We start from the raw sequence: 19,583 nt of genomic DNA, 5'->3' as shown, positions 1-19,583 counted from the left end.
CCATTAAACCAATTTAAAACCCGTCTCTGGAAGGTTTTAATCATCTGGGGAACATCCACGAATGCACAGCAGTAATTTTGGTTTGCAAAAGTCACGTAGACGAAGAAATTGCACAGTAATCAACACAAAAAAACCAGTGGTAAAATACGAGACTTAAAACGTAATTTGCGAGATTTTCAAATTCGTAAATTGACGTCTATAAAAATTACGTAAATTACGTAATCATAATCTACTATTTTACAATTAGTTTTTTCTGTGCGAAGTGAGAAAAGTTCAAAATTTGTGTGAACCCTAAGATCGTATTTTCAGAGAAATAAAATTGGAACCCCCTGGACAGAATTCTATCTCGCAGGTGCGAAGTTTAGGAGACCCCATCTGAACGTGATGGACACCGTTCCATTACCCTCCACGTCCTTCCAATCACTGACCAAGGGCCTGTTTTTTCCCGAGCCCCCGAGAAACACAATAACATCATCATGGAAATTCTCGGAGGTGTTCAAGCCCAGATATCTAAAGCCCAAAATTCCCCCGCGTTTCAAACGATCAACAGACAACCTCCACCCGACTCCAGTTCCCAATCATCCACCCAAATCCAAAATAGGAAAGAGGTATTCGAATCTAGAGTTTGTGGGGGTGAAACCGGACGTCTTATATCGTCACCCGGAATTGAGCCTCGAGGATCAGCCGAAATATCCCAACTTCCAGAGTAAAAAGATCTCCCAAAGGGTCGCAGTACCTAGTGAATCATTCAGGAGAGCGTCGTCAGGACTGAAGGAACCGATCAGAGTTCTGCAACTTCCAAAAGACAGGACGTCACTTCGAGAATCTGCGGAGCCGCTCCCAAAACACGCGGAGGTGCTTCCAAAAGCCGTAAAGTCGCTTCCAAAAGGCCCGATGCCGCTTCCCTACATCAAAGTCATCCAGGACTGCAACGAGACTTCACCAATAGAGATATCAGACCTGAATGCTCCGGTGGATCCGACTAAATTCCTGGGGAGAATCGTCGTCCCGGAAACGGATCCTTCCAACGTTAGCGAAGAGCCTCAGAAGATCAGTCTCGAGACAAAGGAGTCGAACGGCACTTACGTGAGTCTCCAGGATCACCAGGCAGTCATCAATAGCTCTCCACAACAGGACAATCCACCTGACATATCTCCTTACAATCCTGCGAATATTCCGTACGTCGAAGTGCCGGATTACACCGACAGACGGGAGGAGAGTCTGGACGACAACGACCGCCTCTCCAAGGACAAATCCGCCGGTGACAGTGATCTGGACAACGATGCTGTTGACCCTGGAGGGCAGCCACTTGAAGAAGGAGAAGGATCTTCATCGTTTGGTGGGAGGGAAAGTGATGGAGCCCGTGAGGATCTTAGTGTTGGAAAAAAACTGGCCAATGACTCGGCAGATACGTCTCGAGGAAGAAGTGATACCGGAAGGAGTGGTAAGGACAGCGAGTTGACTGTGAGGCCGGAGGAGGAACGACCGATTAAACATTCGAGTCGTGAAGACAAAGGTGAAGAGCCAAGTGGGGCTAATTTTTATTCTAAAAATATCACAGGATCAGCTGAGGAGGAGCCGATTTCGTTCGATATCGAGGACTACGCGAAGCCTTTTGATCTCGACAGATTTATCGATGAGCTGTTTCATCGAGATGGGAGGAAACATAAAGAGTCAAGGGTGAAAGCATCGAGGAGAAAACCTGGTGATGAGGGTGAGGGTGAGGGTGAGAGTGAGGATGAGGTTGACGAGGAGCAATTCAGGGATTTTTATGATTCTGGAGATGATAGCGGGTCTGGACGAAGTGATGAGTCTGAAGGATCTGGAGATGAACGTCAGGAGTCGAAGGCACATACAGGAGGGAACGAGGAGTATCAGGATGAGCTGCAGGACTACTTCGAGTCCGCCGAGACTAGGAACGAAGCTGTCTACGCAGCTGCTGATGATCATCACCGGGATCAGTCTAGTGATGATGTCAATCCCAAATTCCAGACGCGTCAAGTGGACGGAGACAGAGAAGTGAAGGTTGATGGACAGAGAGTGAGAAAGTTCTTATCGAAACTGCCTCAATACGAAGACCAGAGGGATAAGATGAAGGGGAGGGACGAGGGGAATAATCGGGGAAAATACTACAAACACTGGGTCCTGGAGTACAACTTCCCCTCGAGTAAAGGTGAAAAAAATTGGGTGCGTGGAGTTCCGCACGGAACAAATGAAACATCTTAGTGATACTCGAAGAAATCCATGTAATTTAATATAAGATAAAATTTATTAGGAATAAATCTCTCAAAAAAAGATCTCCGGAAAATTGCCCTCCAAAAATTCGAAGAGAAAATTTTGAAAAACATTTTTTTCAAGTGAGATAAATTGCTGTTCTCTTTCCGAGTGGCGTTAGACGTTCAACGCTATTCATCCCCAGTGAAGTGTTGAACGTTTAACACAACCTTTTCCGAAATCGCCTAAGAAATTTCACATTAAAAAATCCAAAGCTCGTAACGGATGATGCGGTGGATTCACAGTCGCAAGGTCTCTTCCTGACTGCTGATAAATTGTTAATAAATACATCGTGATAGCCAATCACTGTTGAGTAATACAATGTTGTTTATAATCTTTATCTAGAGTTAATGCCAACATTTTGATTAATATGGTTGGTGTAAGGGTCACCATTATTTCCGTATTCGACGTGACTAAATTAAAACCCGGAAGTTGGTGATAATTTATTCAATTCATCCAAGGAAATAAATATTCTGCTGTGAATGATCGGTGTGAGAACTGATGGTATGATTCTGGCGGAGAAATAATAAATCGCCCGAAGTAAAAGAATTGGGATAACGGTTCTTCCCAAAAAAAATTCTTCGCAAGAATTCAGTAGCGAAGTGGTAAAACGAGATAAGTCACTTCTGACTGGTGACCAATTTTTGATGAATATCTCGGTATCCGAGGATGCTGGCAAAATTTTTATTATAACCTTTTTTGTGGAGCGAGTTGAGTACTACAATAAATGTTGTAAAAAAAATTCCGCTATCTCTCTTAGATTCGGAGATATTTCTAAAAATCTTGAAGCAAAGATAAGTACTTATCTCGTTTTATCACTTCGGTACTGAATTGTCACTGGAACTTCCTGCCTTCGAGTGCTGGAAATTGAGGGAATTGAATTATCACTGCGATAGGGGGCTGGAGTGAATTCACAGGGGGTTGTTTTGGGGTTGAGATTGTTGGGATATAAAAACAGGGGAGAGTGTCTTCAGTATCACTTCAATCCTTCCAACGAGTCGTTTCCATTGTTAGAAGGAGAATCATTTGAATTATTAGGTAAGTATCCATCACTTTTTGGCATTAATTGGGGCCATTCTTCCTGGAGGGCAATTATCTCTGCATCTCAGCAATTGCAGAACGCTAATAAAAAATTCGAGCATATCATAAAAATATCGTAAAATACGTTTTAAATCTCGTATTTCACCAATAATTTCCCTGTGATCACAGTTTCCTTCCATAAAACAAATTTTTTTCTTATCTATTGATCTTAATTTTGGTCTCACATTTATCTAATTTAGTAGAACGAGCCCCAACGTTCGAGTCCTATAAAACTAAAAATAAAAAAATGTCGTCATTACACCAAACCAATTCGTATTCATCTCATAACAATAAAATTTTATCGAAAACGCGTCGAATCGTGAAACACGAACAGCGTAAAATGCCATTTTTATCGAACCGACGATGACGATGACATTTCAAAAAAGTTTTGACTACTAATCGACTCCTCATTAAACCCAATACCGTTTTCTATCACATTCTAATGACCGAAAACTTCGGGAATCCCCGTGCGATAATCTTCCCGATGAATCCCTCCCCTTCAATCCTGAATCCTGGAATGAGACAATGGATCGTCAAGTATTGAATTCCACAATGGCGAACAGGTAACGCGGAAGTGATGGTGAAGATTCCGGTTATAAAATGTCGGCATAAAAAAGTATCGGTGTTCATTGCTGAAGGTGTGGGACAGGCGCCGGCTTTGGGGGGGAGGTCTCCAAGCGCGAGTGATATATACGAATTATTAATTACCACAAGCCATCGGACTTTTATATATTGCGAGAACTGATGCTGTGGGCCCATACCGCGAGGGAAGATAAGTCGCCTCGGAGTGGGACCTTCGAATAGTACTCGGGCTTTGTGAACAAACCCGCGGTTTATTTCGCGTCATTTCGAAGGGAAATCGAGTGATAATCGGTATCAGAGGGCCGAGTGAACGGGACAATCGATTGAGAAGGAAAAGTAATCAAGTATTGCACGTTTGTATGATAGAAGTGATGATTGACAGGAGAGGAACGGTGGGACGTGAAAATTCCCGAAATTCCATTTACGATTATCATCAAATGTGAGAATCCCGGATTCTGCACTTTCCAACTAGAATTAACGCATTAATTCAAGTCGAAAGTTGGTATAAAAATATTTTTTATTTCGACTTTCTTGAAAGTATGACGTGACCACGTGGTGAGAGCACCCGATTCATAATCGGAAGATTCCGAGTTCGAATCCTGATGTGCGCAGAAAGGAATTTCCTCGACTACTAAAAATTTATTTCCCTGTGATCCTAGTTCTGATCCTTCGGATAATGATAACGAGAATGATCCTTCGGAGGAAGTAATTATTTACTACGAAAAGTTTGGAATAGGGCTGTCCCTCTAACAAGAATTTTGAATCTGGAAACTTAGTCTCATAAATTATGGCATTCGGGGATTTTGACGTATAACCACAAGAACATGTGTCCCAGGCTTCATCAATTCATCAATTATTTCGATATTTAGGAAGCCATGGCGTCCTTCAATCGTCTCGTTCTCCTGGTGCTCGCCGCCCTCGTCATCGTCTACCTGACGACATCAGCAAACGCCACCAAAGACCGAGTCGGTCAGTAAGATTCTCTCTGATAGGAACGGAAGTGGTTGCTTGGGCTTTTTGTTATTATTCATTAAGGATAGATTGACGTTAATTATCCATTTTCATTCTTGATAATAGGTACATGTATCCGGAACTGCGCACAATGCAAGAGAATGTTCGGCGAGTACTTCGAGGGTCAGCGTTGCGCTGAATCCTGCCTCAAGTTCAAGGGGAAATCTATTCCGGATTGCGAGGACATCAACACTATCGAGCAATTTATTCATCGGGTCGACGAGGACGAGGACTAGGGAGGGCCATTTCGAGTCTGGCGCGACTTTTCATTCCATTGAACTTTGGAAATTGGGCATTTGTCACTAATCAATCGTTGATTCATTGTTTCATTTTTTTTTCGCTGGAAGACGAGTGATCTCAGATGACTGCATTGTTTTGTTTTACAATTATTTATTTATCTATGTTCACGTTAATTATTGTATATTTCACGGTAATAAACGTGTGATTGATTCTTTCGACAATGAAACATCACAGCAATTATACAAATAATTATTTACAATGAATTCTGATTATTTAATTTCTGGGACTCGTATCGCTTCATGACGAGGAAGAGTGACATTCGGGTATTGTAGCGAGTGTTTGTCTCATTTCAATTTGATGAATCTGAAAGGGAACAATAATACAATATTGGATATATTCAGAGAAATCATTGAGTGCTTCATCATAATTAATTACTTAATTACCTTCTGGCGAAGGGCTTTCTCGTTAGCAGCAGCTCGCGTCATCAACTGCTTAACCTTATCCAGCAATTCGGATTTATGGGCCAGTTGATGTTTGAGAATGCCGATTTCTCCACAATTTTCCTCCTCACTTCGAGCCTTCTCCAACATGAGAATCCTCTGCTCGGCCAACTGCAAGTCAGTTTCCAGAGCAACTACACGTTTCTTAGCCTGTTCGTATTGAAGTTTTAAAGTTCCATTGCTGTCAGTAGCATTAACTTTCGACGCCGATGACGAATTGAATTTAGTCAGACGATGATGATGTTTGGAGTTCGCTCTCAGCCTCTTGTTCTCACTCTGCAACTTCTCGACGATTCGCTTGAGCACGAAAATGGTTTTCTCCAGTTCCAGGATCGATTTTTTTGACGGGTGCTCTTCGTCTTTCTCGGACGATCGGTCCGAAGAGTCCGAGGACTTCTCGACCTTCAGTATTTTCACATATTTCTCGAGGTGGTCCACTTTTTCACGAAGACGGGGCGTGTCGACGTGCAGCTTCTCGAGATCCATCCGGAGCTCAAAATTCTCACTCTCCAATCGAATATTCGCCTTTTCCAATGTCGCCCTTGCAGTTTCCAACTTTTCCAGTTGATCGACAGTATGAGAATTCCCCTCAGCAACAATTTCTAAAGCCGCAATTCTGCGGTTCTGCTTCTCCAGTTGAAGCAGCAGCTGGTTATTGTCTTCCGACTCCAAGCGATTCGTCAATTCATTAATTCTATCTCTCAATGTTTGGCACTCAATTTGCAGATCTTCAGCAATTTTCAAGTTGAAATCCGAGCGGACTGCGAATCCGCTGCTAATGTTTCCACTCTCGGATTTGATTTTACTTCTCAGGTACCACTTTTCGCGCTCCATGCAGGACACAACTGCTTTCAACTTATCATAACTTGAACTTAACTTTTTGTACTCTTCACATTTCTCCTTCAACTCCTTCTTCAGCTTTTCCGCCATCAGCTGCCACTTCTTCTGCTTCTCCCACAGAGACAATTCCTCAGCTGTCTTCACCCTCTTCGCCTCTTGCACTCTGTACTCATGATCAAGTTGTAGTCTAGCTTTATTCAGCTCTTCCTCCAAGTTCTTCAACTTTCTCTCCAGCTGCAGCTCCCGTTGCGACGCTTTTCGCTCCTCAGTCTTCTCCGCCATGTACCGTCTGCTCAACTGCTGCTTCAAATCCGCAATCTGATCTCTATAAAGTTTCTCCTTCTCGATGACAGATTTGTACTGCCGTCGGAGATGATCCAGCTCCGTCTGTAGATGATTGGACGCCTCGCGGCCATGCAATCCTTCCTGAGTCTTATTCGTTCCCAAACTGTGAACACTCATCGGCTGCGACTGATTCATCTGCTCCATCATATCAATATCGTTTTGAAGTTGTTGATAAGCCACCGTCAACTCTTCAATCTTCGTGTCACGTTCCTGGAGCTCCTTTGACAGTGAAATGTTCCCTTTGGATAGTTTCATCCGATTCTCGGAGAGCTGTTGTCGAAGAGCACTCGTTTCATTTTGCCACTTGTCTAACTCACCTCGATAACTCTCCAACTCGTTCTTATGCTGCGCTTCCAGTTTCTCTCTGATGTCATCCATGTGCTGGAGTCTCTCTTCAGCCAGTCGCCTCCAACGATCGCTCAGTTCTCTCGCGATATGGAGATCTGCCTCGAGAGTGGACACTTGCTCCTCCAGTCTTGCGATCTTCTCTTCGACTTCGACGTCAGGTTGCGATTCTTTTTTGCTCTCTTCCGGCATTTTGGCGTGAGAAGTATCACGCTCAGGCACTTCCTGAAGACTTTTGTCTCTTTTCGTCTCGGTCTCAGTTCTCAAAGTTGATGTCTCCTCCCGGAGGTTCTGTATCTCTTCTTGGAGACGAGCCGCAGCCTTACTGTGCTCGTCTCTATCCTCTTTGAGGAGAGTCTGGTACCTGGTGATGGTCTCGTCTTTCTGAGTTATCAGCTGTTGTAAGCTGTTGATCGTTGACTTCAATGCTGCTTTGCTCGCTTCCTCAACGTCTCCACTGCTATCAAATGACTTCTGGTTTATCAACTTATTTTTCTCAACTAACTCCGAGTCTTTATCAACCAGTGCCTTGTCCAGAGCTCCCAATTTAGCTTTGTATTCTGTGATCTGAGATTCAAATTCAATTAGCTTTGCTGAACGGTCCGACGCTAGTGTCAGTGCCTGCTTCAACTGATCCTCGAGGAATAAGATCTTATTGTCGGTGGCATCAGTGCTCTCTCGTCTGCTCGACATGATCTTCTCGATTGTTTCTATCTGAGGGACTTTAGGAACTTGAGCCATTGGCAGCGGCTCGACAATCGGATCACTCTGTGTTGCCACTGAATTGCTCTCGACTCTGGCTTCTGTGAACACTGAGATCTTCTCCACAACTGGAGGCACTGCCGAGTGAACTGGAGAGACATTCTCGACGATTACCGTCTCGGATCTTGCCTTCCAGATCTTCTGGATGTTCACTAGTTCGTATTCCATTTCGCTGATCGTTGATTCGTACTCAATCAATTTCGAAATTGTCAGCTGGAGTTCACTCTCCAGTTGTGCAATTTGTCTCTTGTATCGATACTCGTTCAAAGTACTTTGCGAATGCTCCGAAAAACTGTGCATCAATGATTGTAGCTCAGGAGTCCCGATCTGCTGTTCCAAAATCCCTTTCAATTGATCGACCAGAGCAAGACGACTAGTCAAAGTGTCTTGATGAAGTTTCGTAGCTTCAGTCAGGTCTTTAGCTTCTTTGAACATCGACGATATTTCTTCTCGGCTTTTATTCAATTTCTGTAGCATATCCCCGTATCTCTGCAATGACGTGATTGATGTACTCCCAGAGTACTGGATCTGCAAGAAATCGACGGTTTCTTGGTAGACTTTGCATTTGATGCTGCAGTGACTGCGAAACTCCTCGAGTCTAGCTTTAGCCTCATCTCGTTTGTTTATCGCCACCTCCAGATTACTTCGCAGTTGAGAAACATCGGATTCCAGTTGAGCTTTTCGTTTGCTCATTTCTATTTCCATAGCTTTGGAATTGTTCAGCTCGAATCCCAAACGAGCGATTGTCTCCTTGTCCTCGGAGATCGCCTGGAGATCCAGGACTTGATGTCGCAAGTTATCAAGCTCCAGAGTCTTCAGTGAATTTATTGTGTAATGCATCTGCGCTTCTTCACGAGAAATCGCCAAAGTTCTCAACAAATTTTCGTTCTCGATTTTTAGAACGCCGATCTCCTCCTGAAGTTCACTGATTTTGTTCTCTTCATCCTGTGAAGGTGGAGCCTGCAAATACTGCGATAAAGTGTTTTGAACTTGGATGAGCTGATCTCTGAGTTCGGAGTTGATTGTTAGGAGATTCTTGATGTTATCTTCTTTCGGTTTGGATCCGGGTGAGTGAATGGCAGAGTCAGATCGATCAGTCGATCCTTTGGAATCCTCGCCAGTGTTCACCCCAAACTGTAGCTCATATGATGTTCTCAAACGCATACTGACTTCATCGTACTTCTCCTTCAGATCATTGTACTCGGTCTTACGGACAGAGTTCAGAAGATTACGCTCTAAAGTCTTGACTTTGTTCTCCAATAAGTTAGAACGTTTATCCACATCAGCGACGATTTTTCTGTAAGTGCTTTCGGCCGCAACAGCGTCTTTCTTCACTTGAAACAGTTTTGCTGACTCTTTACTGAGAAGAGACTCAGCTGCTGAACATTTCCTGGCGACGACGATGAGATTAATTGCCGATTCCGAACATTCTCTGGTTCTTGCGGCCAAAGCTTTCTGAGTCTCTTCTTCACCGGATTCAATCGCCTTCAGGTCTATCTCAAATATCTCCAACTGCGCTGTGGATTTTTCGTTCACTTCCTTGAGCTCTTCGTTCTCTTTTCGAAGAGACTCTCGCTCCTGCTCCCAGTTTTCGAGCTCTTCACGATAGGCAGATTGAAGTCGCTGCATGTCTGATATCATTGTCTTGACGTCTTCATTATCTGATTCAGACACTTCGGCGGAAGATTTTTCGGACTTCGTGTCCCTTCTCGTTGCTAATCTCCGAAGTAAGTCGTCTTTCCTTTGATTTTCCTTTCTCAAGTGCTTTATCTGACCTCTCAATTCGGCGTTGCTTCCTTGAACGACATTCAGACGTTCTTGGAGTCTCATAGCTGGATGATACCACCCAGCTAAGTGTCTCACATCCAGCGCCTCCAGGAGGCGTTCAAGAGTGTTGGATTGAACATCGACTGTTCCTTTTCCTGGAGAAAAGTTGAAAGCAATCTAAATATTTTTAATGCTCCAAATGGAAATTGATGAAGAGAACACATGATAGATGTGGTGTTGTAGATTCCAAAGTGTAGAAAAGAATTTATTCGACAGAAGTCATGTGATTTTTCCTTCATTCCAACGTCTGATGCTTCCATACGATAAAAGTTATGATCATTACAAATTATAACTTGCTGTGGCAAAATGGCAATTTTGAAAAAAAAAAATCTGTTCAGTGGTACATGAGATATTCAAGGTAATACATTCACACAAAAGGTGTAATATCTCGAACCGGCACATACGCATAGACAGAATTTTTAACAACAAAGTTTACGGTATTATGTAGAATTTTCTGAGAAAAAACTTGGAATTTACGAATTTTCGGGCACATACGCATGGACATGAATAAAAAACATCGTGTCTCCGCGTTTCCTAATAGATTGCAATTGAAATTGATTGCTGATTGATTGATTGATATTCTAGATAACTTCCAATTGAAATTAGAGAATCGAAAAATCCGTCGAATACAAGGCTTCCCTTCGAAATTAAGAAAAATGACTGTCAGAGTTGTGGATGATAATAGGAGATTGTGCATTACACCAGTACCATCAAAATCAAGAAAATTCACCATCTTGATCATGAATGCTATCCAGAATCTCATGCAATCCTTTCCTCAACGCCTCGTTTTCCTCAACGATCATTCGTATATTCTCCTGAAGCCCATCCATTTCCGTCTTGTGCTTCAGACTTATGATCTCCTGCTCCGCCACCCAATTAACACTAGCCGACGGATCAGAGCGTAATGATCGTCGCCGAGAGTCAGATGCCTCGCGCGACATAATTATTTTCTCTCCTAATTTATTCAATTTGTATTTCAGAGTTCGTATATCAGCCTTCAGGTCCACATTTTCCTGCTCAAGTCCGGAATTCTTCTGCATCAACTGATTTTTAATTTCAGCTTCTTGCTGATGTCTCGACGTAACACCCTCGATTGACACTTCCTCGTCCTCGGGTAATCCCAACTTTTGCCTACAGTAAAAAAGTAATTAACAAGGAACTCGTCCCAGTTGGATAGATTGAACTATCTGGAGTAGATATTTTTTTTTCTATTCTATGGGAAACTGCGGTGGAGTCCTGGATCAACTAGAGGTCCACAAAAAAAATGAAAATATGTATTTATCTTAGCATATTAATTAAAAATGGTCTGATCATTATTTTGGTTTTTTTGTTACTTTTTTTTCAAAATATTTTCATTTTTTCTGTACATCTCTTCTTGATACAAAACCGCATCAAATCTTTAGATAAAATATAAGAACAAAAACATCTATCTTAAATAGTTCCGTCTATCCAACTGGGCCTGAAGCCCTTTAAACAATAAAAAAAAACAAGGAACGCAATCAGTGCGTAATGAATTCGGGAAGAGACTTGAAAACCTCATCGCTGCGATTTGCATATCCTGATGAGAGCTCAGATTCTCCAGTTTATTGATGACAGTCACCAGATCCTGGATGTGCTGACTCTTCGCCTCCAGCTGCCTCTTCAACTCCTTGACCTCCCCTAGAGCCTCAGCAAGTCCCTGATCCCTGTCCTCGTATCGTCTCAGAGTGTCCAACAGCTCGCAGAGCTGCTCGCTCTTCTGCATTAAATTCTCCTCCGCCACCTTCAGCGATTCCTGGAGTCCAGCAATCCTCTCGTGCGCCTCTTGTGTCTTCCTCAACAAGTCCCTGTGCTCCTTGCGTTTTCCAATCTTCTCCAGCTTTTTATTACTCCTCTTCAGCTCCTCAATGACACCCGCACTCTCGTTCAAGTCTTTTGCCGCCTCCAGGAGTTTTACCTCCAGATCGCCGATGGCGGCGTCTCTCCTCTCAATTTCTTCGTTGAGATAGACAATCTGGGACGTCTGGGGTTCTCTCATCCCCGTGGAGCTGTGAATCCTCGAATGCGACACTTGTTCCTTCAACTGGGCTATCATCGCGTCTTTATCATCCAAAATGTCTTTCCATTCTGACACCCGGATGTCGATGGCCGCCCCGAACTCGTCGATTATTTTGTCTCTGTCGAGCTGCTGCGACGTTATCTCCTCAATCTGGGTCAGCAGAGCTGTCTTCTCCTGCTTCAAATGCTTCAGCTCCTCCTTGGACATCACCTTTTGCCTTCGCAAATCGTCCAGCTCATTGGTCATGTCATTCATGCTCTCGGTGGCGTCCTCCATCTCTTCTTTCAATGTTTCCAATTTTTGTTTCAAGTCAATGTTCTCATTCTCGATTCCCTCCAGTTCCAGCAGCAGAGTCTTTATCTTTTCGTTCTTGGCTTGGAGAGTCTCTTCGTAGTGTTCAACGAGGGAGGAGTCCGGAAGTTTCTGACCGTTGTCGGCTTCCTCAATGCCATCAGTCTCCGGGGGTCTCCGGGTAGTCTTTGATGATGATGAGGCAGTCGCTAATTTTTCTTTTAGTTCGTCACATTCTAATAATAACGATTCCACCTGGAAGCGAGGATAATCAGTGAAAACTGGCTGAAAACGGTTTATTATTTACAGGGAAGGCCCAGTTACACTATTATCCTCCCATTTTGGGTAATAAAATTTAATAGCGCCATTTCAGTAATTGAATTATTTACTTACCTGATTATCCTTGTACTGCAACATCTCCTGCGATAACTTCATGAGAGCACGCAAGTCAGAGATATCATCAACTTCCTCGGTATCGCATTTTATCACCATTGGAAATAAATCCTCGATCTCTTCGTCTGCTAATGATGTGGCTTTGACAGCTCGTATACGAGCCCAATCGATTTGCACCATTTTTAAGATTTTTACGGCAGCTTACAGTCATTTAGACACTACGGATTGACACAACTGGCTGCATCTGACGTTTGTTTCATTGTGGCATTCACCTGGGTTTGTATGAACGCGTACATTTGTTGTCATGGCAACTGAATCGAATACAGCAGTGGGGATAAACACGTGGCAGGCTCGGGCATAGGGGTGGCAACAAAATTCGACATTTAATTCGGAGGGAGGGTGGAAAAAAAATTTTTTTACAATGTTATCTTATTTTTTATTTTTATTTCCACACATATGCACCTTCTCGAGCCTTTACATTTTGTTCCCCCCCCCCCAGTATGAAAAATGTTTCTACGAAACTGGTGGGAAATGGATCCAGTGCCAGACATGTGAAGAATGGGCTGCAAATGTTGAGGCCGATGGGCCTGGGCAATGGCACTGTGACCAGTGGGACTCATGAATAGAAATCTTGTGGATTTTTATTCCTCATTATTTTCACAATTTATTATTGTCATTAATACGCTATTATTATCATTATCAAATTCCGGTGGAATGAATTCAAAATTCACGATTGTCAAGAGATAGAATTTTCAGTACTCGCACGACAATTCCTATGAACAATTTTTCTGTGTACATAATGTTTACTATGATTACAATGAGTAAACTTTGAAATAAAAAAGTTCGTTTTACTCCCCCCATAAAAAAACATTTTTAACGAATTTAAAATGGAAAAAAAAATCATTGCAAAATAAGAATTTGCTGGAATTCTTTAGCTAGTCACCTCACTCGATAATCGACCGCTCGATTGCGACAATGTAAATGACTTATATAAGAGACACCTAAACTACGTTATCATTTCTGCGTGGCGGATAGTATTTATCGAGCATGCTTCTCACCAAGTTGTGTACGGGCTTTCGGCACACGCGATCAAAGCTATCGAATCCAGTGACGATTGTACCACGTGAAAATAACATTTTCTCCAGGAGTTTGCACTTCACATTTGTGCCGGACAAAAAATCGCAAAATGGGGGTAACGCGATTTCTTTATTCCCCGGAAAATCCCGAACTATCGCATTATTACGATCATTCGATATTATCTTATAGGGGAAACCCAAAGGCTGAACATGTTCCAGGCGATAAACGACGGACTAAAATTGGCATTGGCACGAGATCCAACAGCAGGTATATTATGATAATCGATTGTTCTCTAATTTTGATCATTTCTGGATGAGAAAATTAATTCAACTGAGTCTTTGTTGATGCAATGAACTACAATCTTATCTCCTTTGGTGACGACATACCCTAGTGTTTACCCGATTTGGACCACCGTTCGATTTCAACGGACCGACGATTTATTCAAAGTAGAAAGACAAAATTGTAGAGGACATTTTCTGATGAATAGAATTTTTTTAACATAAAATAAAAATAATTATATGAAATAATTAATGAGCCAAGACCACGACCATACGCACATACACACATGGCGCTCACATTTTATATTTATACGTTTCAAAGCTTTCATTCGGAACGAAAAATGGCAAAATTTAAGTCCAGAAATTGTTCAAATAAAAGTCTCGACAGAATTGTTTACTGCTCGAGGGATCTTGATATGCTAAACAATGATATTATTCACATCAGTATGATAGGGAAGTGGATACTCCGAAATGTCACATGAATATGTCATCATAAATTATTTAATTATACTCCGCGATCGAGGGCGGTTAGATACTACTCCGATATCCAGTCAAGCGTCCAGTGTTATTGACCCGCCGTCTATTTCATGATAAAAAATGTAATAAAACACGTTGCATGCAAATTATACGATACGTGATTTATTCACATACTTTTCCCTGACTCAGTTATTTTGATTATTGACTAGTTATTTTCGGCGAGGATGTCGCCTTTGGAGGAGTCTTCCGGTGCACTTTGGGCCTGAAAGATCAATTTGGAGCTGATCGGATATTCAATACCCCATTATGTGAACAAGGTATCGCGGGATTTGGAATTGGTCTTGCCAATCAGGGTGTAACAGCTATCGCGGAAATGCAATTTGCCGATTACACATTTCCGGCTTTTGATCAGGCAAGTTTAATAAAAATAATCGATTTCTTCCTCTGAAACTCTTTTTTGGAAAGATTTTCCCTTCTCCAGACCTCGGGCCTCAAAAAATTAAGAGAATAAAATTGGAGATTGAAATTTTTTCATAAAGAAATTGCAAATTTTCTTTTTTGATTGTCAATTTTCATTACAACTGCTAATTATTTTTCTTACAAAAAAAAACTTGCGGGTTGGGAAGGAACGGTAATTGTCAAACGGATGATGTGCGCCTCCGGTGGTCGTCCACACGACGCACCGTTTATTCTAGCGAGTACTTGGACGAGTGTCGGCTTAGCCGCACCTCTCCCCGTGGGTCTCCCGGCGTCCGTTATAAATGTAGAGATCTACTGTGTTCACCGAGTCAGTGTAACTGATGAACACACTAGGATCCCTGCATTATGGACCGTCGCCTGGCTAGGGTTTTCCGTGGTTTCCCTCAGTACTAACCATGTGGGTTACAGTTGTAAAACTTGTCCCATGGCAATGCAAAAAAGGGAGAGGAGAAGTGGAAGAGGCAATAAGGGCCTTATCGAAATGTAATGATAACAGAAAAAGAGGGGATTCCCTCGGTCTCACTCCGACGTAATGAGAATAATTTAAATTAACATTTATACCACCAGTTGGTTAACGAGGCAGCGAAAATGAGGTACAGAAGTGGCGGGCAGTTTGACTGTGGAAAGTTGACAATTCGCACCCCGTGCGGAGCTGTTGGTCACGGTGGGCTATACCACTCCCAGAGTCCGGAGGCCTATTACGCTCATACCCCAGGATTGAAGGTAAAATTGAAATCTACCACTGGAAAACTTCCTAAACTACTTTGGTTCCTTCCCAAGGGTAAAGAAGATTCCCACGATTGTCACTCAGTCAATATTGACTTCATATAAGCTAGACCTAGTGAACAATTTTTTCTGTTCGTCCACCCGTTCCAATTCTAACAATTTGTACCCAACCAGGATTGACTCCTCTGCCCCGACGCCGTTTACCCAGACACTGTCAAGCTCCTCCTCGTAGGTAAAACAGTAAAGACTCGTCCGACACTCTAGAGCTCGAAGGAAGCGGAATCGCCGCACTTTCCTACGAGCTCCTGCCCTCTACCACCAGTAGCCCCAATCGCTCGAACCCCCCCAATGCCATCCTAGACCCGCAGATGGCAGCATTCATCAGCTCGAAACTTCAAATTCCGCGCTATCAGCATGATATTTAAAGTTCACTCACATCATCCCGCAAATGAGTTCCATTCAACTCGGAATAATTAATGAACAGCTGACACACGAGCTACCAATGATCCTAAAGGTCGTGGCATCATTGTCATTCAATACCAGATTGTATCACTCAACGAACAATAATAACCACAAGCGTTATCAATCGCCCATCATTCCCTCCCATTCTCCAACCTTTCACTCGGGTCCAGCGTATCCTTTCATCCACTTGCAATTTTCATTCGACCCTTTTTTCTCTCTCTCTCTCTCCCTCAATCCTTTTTATTCCTCGTCGAAAGTAAAAACCGATGATTTGCAGATTGTTGTGCCTCGAGGTCCAATTCAGGCGAAAGGCCTGCTGTTGAGTTGTATCGAGGATCCGGATCCATGCATAATATTCGAACCCAAGGCACTTTATCGAGCTGCCGTGGATGACGTACCCACTGGTGAATTCAGAACGCCAATTGGCAAGGCTGAAGTCCTGAGAGAAGGTAAATCATCTTGCGATGCATCGCAAACGTCTCACAGACCATTCCCAATAATTCCAAATAAGGGCTCAACCTCGGTCGCATTGTTAAAATACACAAAGCAATATGAACCGATTGTCACCGTTGGGCAAGTGGGGTGACGTTCCGGACCAAAATTCGTCACTCAGTAAAACAATACAATTTTTTTTCGTACTTACCAGTTATCGGGTCTATAATACGTAAATACCTGGCAGAAGGCCCCCGGGCGCTGGCCAGTAGTTCTTCCAGGAAGTAGCAGCGAATTTCGTTAAAAATAATGAATTCTAACTTTATCATCACCAGGAAATTCCGTGACACTTGTTGGTTGGGGCAGTCAGGTACACGTTTTACTGGAGACTGCTGATATAGTTGATAAGAAACTCAATGCAAGCTGCGAGGTCGTGGACCTCGTATCGATACTCCCCTGGGACATCGAGGCCGTCTGCAAGGTAATCAATTTTCCAATCGATCAATATCGCCCACGATAAATGAGAAAATTAACTGTCGTATCATGATCAGCCAACTGGCTGTTGCATCACATCTTGTTTACCACAAAATCATAAATAAAATAATACAGGAGATAATAATGGACCAGACGTAACAGAAAATTAATAATGAGATAGCGAAGAGTCAAGTGATTGAACCTATTCTGTACATATTTTCGTCACTGCTAATGTCACTGATTTACGCTAATCGATGCCGCTAGTTAATGATACTCCATGAACTGTAAAACTATTGAGAGCAGAGGTAACGGTACTTGTTGGTGGATAATGTTACTGACGTGGTTATAACTTCGTAATTGGAAACTCGTTTCACGTAACTCTGATACGGACAATTTCGCACTGGGTATTTGATATTCTCAAGACAGCGACATTTAGAGATCAACTTTTTTTTTACGGATGAAATTGAGCGCAGGATTCAATGACTCGGTGGTGAAGGCGTCGATGACATGCTCGAATCGTCACTTTAATTGAGATTTCTTAATTGAGAAATGCTGTCTCATTAACGCTTGACGATTGAAAAAAAAAAAGCGAAGACGTCGACTGCACGAGTCTATCGCAATGCGAGTCGAGATGAGTTGGAAGCGAGTGGTTCATTCGACTGTTTGCAGATGAGGATGAATGCAGATATGGATTTAATATCGTGTCAATGTATTGAGGCACTTGTGTGCCAGTGCATGTCCGGGATTGACGATGGGGTTGTGATAGTTGAAACAACTTTCTGCGACGAGCCACTTAACACCACTCGCATAAATAATGGATTTATTATTATGGTAACAATGTGTTATCACGAGAAGACAGTAAATCATTTTTTTTATGTCGAATGTGATTGGAGGAAGCGAAAAAACGTGAGGTCAGCGATATTGACCCTTGAGCCAGTATTAAAAGATAATTTATGAAATTTTAATGGCTAACGCAGAATCATTGATGATATTGTGTTGGCAGGAGTGATCGGGAAAAAATATTGCTTCGTCCCAATATTAGTTTTCCGTCAGTATTTCCGATGATCGACTCGAGAATTATTACTGTTTACACAGAATGAAAAATAAAGGTTTAATTTCTCTTCGTCTCATTTCAAGCACAAGTCCAACACAATTCCTCATTAAATTAGAAAAATTATCATTCCTATATTAATAAAAATTTTCAATTTTCCCGAATGCTGTTTGGCAGTCTGTGAAGAAAACTGGACGACTGGTAATAGCGCACGAGGCACCTATGACTAACGGATTTGGTGGTGAAATTGCGGCTACTGTTCAGGTACTGTTGTCCACATAAATATCCACAATGGCATTCACCCGGTTGATTGAAAATTCACCGATTCTATATCTCACCATTCACCATCGCACGATATGTGAGCGCAGTTCGTGATACGTGAATATATCGGTAACGTTATTCTATTCGATCGTTTCTCTTATCAAGGACATGCAAGGATCACGCACCTTTTCCTTATCCGATTTCTTTCAACCGATCTCCTTTCATCCGATTACCGAGATAACCAAGCGGTATCTTTGTATTGAATCGCAATTTGTTGATGGAAAGGAAAGAGAAAAAATTCATTTCCATCTGTGATAACTTCAGTATAATTTCAGTAAATGGAAAATCAATTAATTTTAAATTATTTCAGGAGGAATGCTTTTTGCATCTCGAGGCACCGATTCAGAGGGTCACCGGGTGGGACACACCCTTTCCGTACATTTTCGAGCCTTTCTATTTGCCAGACAAGTGGCGCTGCTTCGACGCCATCAAGAGAATCTTAAAATACTAGTGTTACATTGAGCCAATGATATTTTTTCGTTTATTTTCTACCTTTGAACCTATTAATACTATTACATGTGTCACGTTTTATTCACGTGCCCGCAACCGGTATCACCTAGCAAGAACATTATTTCAACGTTGAGGCGCATGGCAACCGACTTGCAGGTCCGGTCCAGCCTCCTGTGGGTAATTTTATCTACACATGTGATTTATCGATACCGCAGGATCTCTCAAACCAACAGACAGTTGCATTCGTTATTATTATTTTCATCAATTATTCATTATTATCAGAACTATTGAAATTATTCTTTTCGGGCACTCTTAACTACGCTGCTGTTGCATTTCACAAATAAAATAATTTAATTCAATTGTTTGTAGGAAATGTTTTAAAAGTTTGGGGGACTATTGAAATATTTTCTTTTAAATAATCCTTCCAATCAAGAATGTTTTTAATTATAACTCTTATAACACTTCGAAAAATTCCCTCACGCGTTGAATTATGTCGCTTCATTTTCTAGAAATATTTAATAAGATTAACGACTAGAGCATTAATCTGTATAATATTTGCAGCTGGATTGTGATAAATAAAATACGATGTTTAATGTCTTCCGTCTATTTTATCTATATTTCCATATTTATCTATATTTCTCGCGAATATCGTATAGTCAGACGCCTGTACTTTACTCTCTCTTTCGCACTCTTTCTCTCAATCTTCTCCTCCCGAGTGGCGTTAAACGTTTAACGCAACCTTCGCCGAAGTCGCCTAAGGAGTTTCACGAAGAATAATTTGAAGCTGAAAATGAGTGTTAACTCATCCCAAATAGAAACGTATTTTT

At 42.1% G+C, this 19,583-nt stretch overlaps 4 protein-coding genes across 6 annotated transcripts; 3 read left to right on the top strand and 1 right to left on the bottom strand.

Annotated features, from left to right (window-relative positions):
* The first annotated feature begins 4 nt into the window (after positions 1 to 4).
* LOC135161199 (dentin sialophosphoprotein-like) lies at positions 5 to 2,854 on the top strand. Its single transcript, XM_064118563.1, has one exon. The coding sequence runs from the start codon at positions 385 to 387 to the stop codon at positions 2,224 to 2,226; it is 1,842 nt and encodes a 613-aa protein (XP_063974633.1). The 5' UTR covers positions 5 to 384; the 3' UTR covers positions 2,227 to 2,854.
* Positions 2,855 to 3,265: 411 nt separating this feature from the next.
* Positions 3,266 to 5,213, top strand: LOC135161967 (eclosion hormone). 3 transcript variants are annotated; one of them, XM_064120008.1, is made up of 3 exons: positions 3,266 to 3,312; positions 4,806 to 4,905; positions 5,014 to 5,213. In XM_064120008.1, the coding sequence occupies exons 2-3, from the start codon at positions 4,812 to 4,814 to the stop codon at positions 5,181 to 5,183; spliced, it is 264 nt and encodes an 87-aa protein (XP_063976078.1). In that variant the 5' UTR covers positions 3,266 to 3,312; positions 4,806 to 4,811; the 3' UTR covers positions 5,184 to 5,213. The 3 variants fall into 3 exon arrangements, with proteins under 3 accessions (XP_063976078.1, XP_063976080.1, XP_063976079.1); XM_064120010.1 differs by lacking the exon at positions 3,266 to 3,312 and adding an exon at positions 3,342 to 4,272; XM_064120009.1 differs by lacking the exon at positions 3,266 to 3,312 and adding an exon at positions 3,342 to 4,280.
* A 125-nt stretch (positions 5,214 to 5,338) lies between these two features.
* Positions 5,339 to 13,497, bottom strand: LOC135161965 (centrosomal protein Cep290). Its single transcript, XM_064120006.1, has 5 exons — positions 12,529 to 13,497; positions 11,342 to 12,390; positions 10,537 to 10,937; positions 5,631 to 9,901; positions 5,339 to 5,550 (listed from the first exon to the last, which is right to left on the bottom strand). The coding sequence occupies exons 1-5, from the start codon at positions 12,706 to 12,708 to the stop codon at positions 5,485 to 5,487; spliced, it is 5,967 nt and encodes a 1,988-aa protein (XP_063976076.1). The 5' UTR covers positions 12,709 to 13,497; the 3' UTR covers positions 5,339 to 5,484.
* A 51-nt stretch (positions 13,498 to 13,548) lies between these two features.
* Positions 13,549 to 19,353, top strand: LOC135161966 (2-oxoisovalerate dehydrogenase subunit beta, mitochondrial). The gene is made up of 8 exons (XM_064120007.1): positions 13,549 to 13,720; positions 13,795 to 13,872; positions 14,570 to 14,772; positions 15,408 to 15,563; positions 16,306 to 16,477; positions 16,796 to 16,941; positions 18,163 to 18,249; positions 18,617 to 19,353. The coding sequence occupies exons 1-8, from the start codon at positions 13,576 to 13,578 to the stop codon at positions 18,755 to 18,757; spliced, it is 1,128 nt and encodes a 375-aa protein (XP_063976077.1). The 5' UTR covers positions 13,549 to 13,575; the 3' UTR covers positions 18,758 to 19,353.
* The last annotated feature ends 230 nt before the right edge of the window (positions 19,354 to 19,583 follow it).

Source organism: Diachasmimorpha longicaudata, chromosome 4 (assembly GCF_034640455.1).
Source record: "Diachasmimorpha longicaudata isolate KC_UGA_2023 chromosome 4, iyDiaLong2, whole genome shotgun sequence".
In the NCBI taxonomy this organism is placed as follows: Eukaryota; Metazoa; Arthropoda; class Insecta; order Hymenoptera; family Braconidae; genus Diachasmimorpha; species Diachasmimorpha longicaudata.
Note: the sequence above shows the minus strand (reverse complement) of the source record. Positions and strands in the feature narration are given on the sequence as shown.

Coding starts and splice junctions, on each gene's coding strand:
- LOC135161199 (XM_064118563.1), top strand. CDS start 385: ATGGACACCGTTCCATTACCCTCCACGTCCTTCCAATCACTGACCAAG.
- LOC135161967 (XM_064120008.1), top strand. CDS start 4,812: ATGGCGTCCTTCAATCGTCTCGTTCTCCTGGTGCTCGCCGCCCTCGTC. Junction 4,906..5,013: donor CGCCACCAAAGACCGAGTCG/GTCAGTAAGATT, acceptor TCTTGATAATAG/GTACATGTATCCGGAACTGC.
- LOC135161965 (XM_064120006.1), bottom strand. CDS start 12,708: ATGGTGCAAATCGATTGGGCTCGTATACGAGCTGTCAAAGCCACATCA. Junction 10,938..11,341: donor ATGCAAATCGCAGCGATGAG/GTTTTCAAGTCT, acceptor TTTTTACTGTAG/GCAAAAGTTGGGATTACCCG. Junction 9,902..10,536: donor TAGCATTCATGATCAAGATG/GTGAATTTTCTT, acceptor ACTTTTCTCCAG/GAAAAGGAACAGTCGATGTT.
- LOC135161966 (XM_064120007.1), top strand. CDS start 13,576: ATGCTTCTCACCAAGTTGTGTACGGGCTTTCGGCACACGCGATCAAAG. Junction 13,873..14,569: donor GGCACGAGATCCAACAGCAG/GTATATTATGAT, acceptor ATTATTGACTAG/TTATTTTCGGCGAGGATGTC. Junction 16,942..18,162: donor ACATCGAGGCCGTCTGCAAG/GTAATCAATTTT, acceptor GCTGTTTGGCAG/TCTGTGAAGAAAACTGGACG.